Source organism: Prorops nasuta, unplaced genomic scaffold (assembly GCF_024137725.1).
Source record: "Prorops nasuta isolate Cenicafe-Biocafe unplaced genomic scaffold, Cenicafe_Pnas_1.2 PNAS00017, whole genome shotgun sequence".
NCBI lineage: Eukaryota > Metazoa > Arthropoda > Insecta > Hymenoptera > Bethylidae > Prorops > Prorops nasuta.
The window spans coordinates 3789086-3794734 of NW_027116814.1; the positions used below are offsets into that span (position 1 = coordinate 3789086).

The 5649-nt window shown below is 40.8% G+C and overlaps 1 protein-coding gene across 1 annotated transcript; it reads right to left on the minus strand.

The window, feature by feature from the left end:
* Positions 1–3130: 3130 nt before the first annotated feature.
* Positions 3131–5649, minus strand: LOC136779638 (uncharacterized). Its single transcript, XM_066737332.1, has 9 exons — positions 5302–5649; positions 4816–4932; positions 4608–4725; positions 4265–4526; positions 4024–4161; positions 3854–3944; positions 3488–3624; positions 3265–3397; positions 3131–3198 (listed from the first exon to the last, which is right to left on the minus strand). The coding sequence occupies exons 1-9, from the start codon at positions 5506–5508 to the stop codon at positions 3142–3144; spliced, it is 1260 nt and encodes a 419-aa protein (XP_066593429.1). The 5' UTR covers positions 5509–5649; the 3' UTR covers positions 3131–3141.

Sequence of the window (5649 nt, forward strand, 5' to 3'; positions counted from 1 at the left end):
ATCTTTTTTGGTGGCATTTCTCTTTGAGAATCGATCACTCGGCGAGGGGGTAGCAGCTGCGTTATACGTCGGGGCGACATTTCGCAAGTCTTCGGGGCTCGATGCTCGAAATCCGACGGGAAGGCTGCGAACGGGAAGAAAAAGTGTTGGAGGGAGGGGGTGGGAGAAGGGGGGGGGGGAGTATCACTGGCCTCCCGCGTTTCTTTATCTCCCGTGCTTTTTCTCGATGGCTTTGGCCGACGATTTATATCCGCAAAAAGTTCCGCGTAGCTTTACCATCGAATACAAGTTGCAATTCAACACATTAATCGTTCGAACGAGGATTCTTTTTAAATGCTTCTAATTGCAGTCTTATCCGCCCGTATACAGAATCCACCCCACCTCGACCTTGCATTTTTTCCATTTGCATCACCGAATCCGTCGATTCTTCGTTTCCGGAAATTGGACGAAATCTGGCGAACACCGCGAAATACTTGTGCTCCCTGATAAAACAGATTCATATTCCTATATATATATATAGCAATCCTTAAGACGGTCGTTCAGGAAACGATGGAAATTTCGTATTCCCGATGGTTGGGGAAAAAACCGCTTTTCTCGCTCCGAAGAGGAGGAGGAGGAGGTGGAGCTGAATAGTCGCAGATGTGTCCTTTCGTTCCCCACTTGTACGTAAGAAGCAGGTCAGAGTATCCGAAATAAGCCGAGTCCAATAAGCATCCATCTAGCCCTTCTTCGATTTTTCATGAACTTCATACGTGACTCCTTATACAGGGCGCTGAAAATTTAATGGCTTGGCTAATGCAGCTTCCACAAGTGTAACGTTTTATCCAAGATCCTTCGGCCCTATATATATATATATATATATATGATAAAAGAAAATATTAAAAATTTTAGAAATTAAAAGATTATTGAAATTCCGTGGATGAAGGGCAAGCCTCGAAGAATTTTCCTCGTGGAAATCCGTTTAATTGCGTCTGGAGGTCTAGGAAAACCCTGTCTCGGCAAAGAGGAACTTAATTTTCGCGAGTAGAAAGCGTGACGCCTTAACGATCTCGTTCCTGATGGCCTTCGTCATTGGTGCCCTCGGAAGAGAGTCCCTGCGACGATATTCCAACCAGGTGAATCGATCAAGTGTTAAATGCACCATGAAATTTGGCCCCTTCTTCGCTTCACCCCCTCCCCCCCCCCCTCCTTTCTTCCGATCCGTGTCATGAATATTTCAAGGCCATCGATAAAAATCCTCCGAGTAATTCGGCGAAGATTCTCGTCGGCTCCGAGGGATGAGACGAGGCCTCGTAAACGACGTAAATTAACGGAGCTCTGGACGAGACTAACGAGATTAAGATAATGAAAATTTTCAATCGTAGTCCGTTTCGGGGATAGTTCTCATCGTCGAAGCTCCTCTCTCGTGGCACCGATGTAAAATTCACAGAGCTCTTCGGCTTCGCGCACACCTGGATACAGTGCACCTTCCTTGTGAATAGCTCAAGGTCATCGATAAAAATCCTCCAGGTAATTCGACAAAGATTATACTCGAAAAAATATCGCAAACATTTTTCACGCTATAAACAAAAATGTAATCAGTCGCGAATATAATTTCATCATCGAATTTTATTCGCTGTTATACCGAAAAACTCTTCAGCGTCCGTAAAATTTGTCCAAGTGCAGCGTGCGTAGACTCGTAAATTAAAGGAGGCTCGAAAGACTAACGAGATTAAGATAATTAAAAATTTAAATCGCGGTCCATTTCGAGGAAAGTTCTCATCGTCAAAGCTCCATCCTTGCTGGTGCGCAAAGTGCACAAAGCTTTGCGGTTTCGTATATATACTACATATATACATATACTTTTCTCCAGTGGAATTTCCTCTGGTTGGTAAGTGCTGGCAATTCATCCTAGCAGCAATCCCCCAGTAACGACACGGGATTACTCTCAATCGGGAAAGCTTCTCGAACGGATAATTTTCCAATTATTTCTCCCGTGGAAAGCTGTTTTCCAACGGTTTTATATTCTCGGTCGCCATCCACCCCCACAATAGCGCATTTTTCTCACCGCAGTTTTGTTATACAGCCCGTTAATGTTTCTTTAACGCTCGCCTCGCTCGAGTTTTCCCCTCGCAAGAAACTTCTTCCTCAACTACTGCGAAACTTGTATCCGAGTACAGCAATAATTATTATTATTATTATGCTGCGCGAGAAGCTTGCTTTCCACAGACAACCCCCCCCCCCCCCCCCCCACCCTCTGTATCAGTTTCTGTACTTTTTAACACTGAACGTATACCGAGGATTTCTCGCACACACGCGTGACTAACATTCATTTTATCATCTAGTGGTATGTAACAGTGTGTACTTTTTTTAGGACACTGTGTATCATGCTACGTAACGATACAGTGTCTTTCGAAAACGGATTTCCATTCGCTGCGATGGCTCGAGTATCATGAACAAGAATGGCAAATTAATAAAATAAATTAAGGCGTTTTTGGGGAAGAAGATTTGCAATCACTGCGATGATTTAGATATCGAGTAGAGGAATAGCGAATCGATGCAAAAAGAGGCAAACCGTTGATCGTACGCGAATGGAATTTTACGAAATGAGTTAATTGTGTTGGTTCAGTGGGAATGTGCGAAAGGTCCGGGCACTCCGAGGCTAATTCAGCCTCTCTCTCTCTCGGTCGGTCTATACTTCTACCGGCAAATGGACCGAGGTTTGCTGCCTGCGGGGGTGGAGTGACCCTATAAATTCTCCTAATCTGATTTCGCAGTAGTGAAATCTCTTTCCAGGCCGAAATCGAACCGTCGAATAATAGCGTCCCGAGGCTCCTTGTAATTTTTCTCCCGAGCGTCAACCGAGCATTCAGCCCAGGCTGGAAAATCGCACAGACCGTTTTAACCCTGCTAGAATTGGAGGATCTTTATCGAAAGTTGTGTGAAAAGAAAAATTGAAACGTGCCATGTGTGCAGATTTGGTTTTAATCTGTCTTATCCTTAAATAAGTTGGAACTATATGTGGTTCCATCAGGAGTGTCATCATCGAAGCAGTCTCAAAATCGCAGCTCGGTTAGCGATCAATTTTTATTAATTTATTTGTACACGTCACAGACTATGCATAGTCTAATCCAATTTAAAATATCGTGTGCTTTGTGCGATTCAATGCTTGTGCAGCGAAAGCATCATGGCGCAATACGAAAACATTGTCTGCATTCCCTGAAAAAGTTGAAGGAATTTTTCATAAAATTACGAGTGGCCATTTTGTTCCCCACAGTGTCTTACCTTTGCGTAAATGTCATAGCCAAGAATAAAAAATTTTCCACAACTCAAGTAGCAAGGAGTCTTTGACTTTCTCAATATGATAACTATCATTTTTTGGCATTTTACGGGCAGAGAATACCACTCCCCGTACAATCTATGGACAAAGAGACGACAGATCTGCTGTACAGCTCTATATATATATATATATACACATTACTTTGATAAAATTACAATCGATACTGACATTTTATAATAAAATAGTTCACTGTAATCCGTTAATACTTGGCCTGGAGCACAGAATATAAAATGATGAACCACGTGGGTGATGAGAAAAATCGTATACCTCAAAGTCTTCAAATTTGTGCCCAGTACTTCCATCAACTATAAACATGAACGATAAACGAACAAAATATTGTTATGATGTATGCAATGTGCAGAATAATATATACATTGAAAAAAATTTAACATAATTTTTGCGAGCTGTTAGCAATTATTCTTAATATACAGATAAAAAAAAAATCATTGAATTGACAAATTAAAAAATTATATAATATTTGTTCATACACTCTCGCTTTGTTGTTTTACTAAAGTGCACAAAGAGAATACTCACATAAACAGAGATTGCAGTACCTTCGATAAAATTGCAAAGCAGCATTATCAAACAAGGCAGTGATAATGCATTCTTAAGCTCATCAGCAAACCTGAGGACGAAGAATAATTCCATGAAAATAAATAATGGAACGTTCTCGAGTGAGAATTATTTTAACAAAGTCCTCATACTCGATCGCCCTCAAATGTTTCTTAACGCATCTTCTGAAAATGTACTCTTGACGCTTCGCTGTACTGTAGCCAATAGTTTCAGGAAAATATTCGTTCAGATACCCTCGATCCTTGTACAGCAATTTCCCAAAGTAAAACCTGAAGCGTTTTTAATCGTGTGAAATTTTATTTGCCATTGGATCGTCTTGCTGCTTTCAGCTTAAAACTTTCAGCTTGAAACTTTCAGCCTGCAAAGACTGACCCTGCAACATCGAACAACGCAGAACTGTGATGAATGAACGTGATGATCAAACAGTCGTAGGTGAGCAAGGCTGACACGACGCAATAGGTGAAGCCATATATATGTATAAAAATAGGCAATTGATATTTAACAGGATCAACAAAGTACTCAGCCTCGATGATCGATGGGATTGGTCGAGATTCGTTCAACGGTGCAACGTAGTTCATTATTATTATTATCAGAGGTAAGCTGATGAAAGTGTTCGAAGAGCCAATGATCAACACTGAAAAAAAAAAAATACAAGAAATGGTTTAAAAAGTGAATCTTCGCAAATATCAGGGTTATCTTCAGGAAAGATCCTCACATACGACTGTAGCCGTCAGGAAATACGATCGTTTACCGAACTTGTGCATAATTTCGTGTTCCTCCCGAAGTCTCAAGTTGTTCCAGTCGTTGTTGATCGATATCAATATGTTCCTCACCTGGAATTAAAAGTATAAAGTTAATCGACGAATGATAAATTTTTGGAAAATTAATTAAGAACTATGCGAGAAGAATTATCCGGATATTACCGATTTCTGACGACTAAGAATCATAATTTGCTCCACCAGACCATAGACACCCAGGGTGGAGCCAGCCACAGACTCGAAGAGGGACTCTGTCGAAGAATTCACAACGACGTTCATCAACTGAAAATCGAGCCAAATTTATCGTTTCATTTTGCTGAAATTTATTACTCCAGTTAATATACTATATATATATATACAAGATTCAACGGATAAAACGATCAAGATGACGAGCATAAAATTCTGTAGAACTTTGTAACTGTAAAAGATATCTTGAGTAAACGCCCGAGAGCGTAGATGGAAAAGACGCGTATCCCCGTAACTTTAAGGGATATGAAAAAGTTGCAGGAGGATTTTCTCGATGTAAATATTAAAAGATTTTGAGATGGTCTTTTGCGAAAATTGAATATTTTTATAAACACGGAGATACGAGTATTTTTCCACCTACGTTCAAGGGCGTTTTCAAGGACAACAATATATATGTATACTCACGACAGTAATGATACTGACGACAATGATCACATCTTGAACGGTTATCAAAGGGACCTTGATTCTTTTTTCCTGCGGTGGCCACTGACCGGATACGATCATAAAGAATTTAGCGATCCTGTAGTATCGTCCGAAGATCAAATGCTCCGTTGCCAAATTCGATATATCTTGCTTCATCTTCTTTGCTGCTCCCATGTGTACGTTACACATATACCATATCACTATTGTACGTTCTTCGTTCGATTATATCGCATTACCCTGCGTTGGACAATCTTGGAGGGCCTTCAGCCCAATGCCGAAGAGCCGGAGGAATCAATATGGCGAACAATGATTGCGAATTAAAAATGAAGT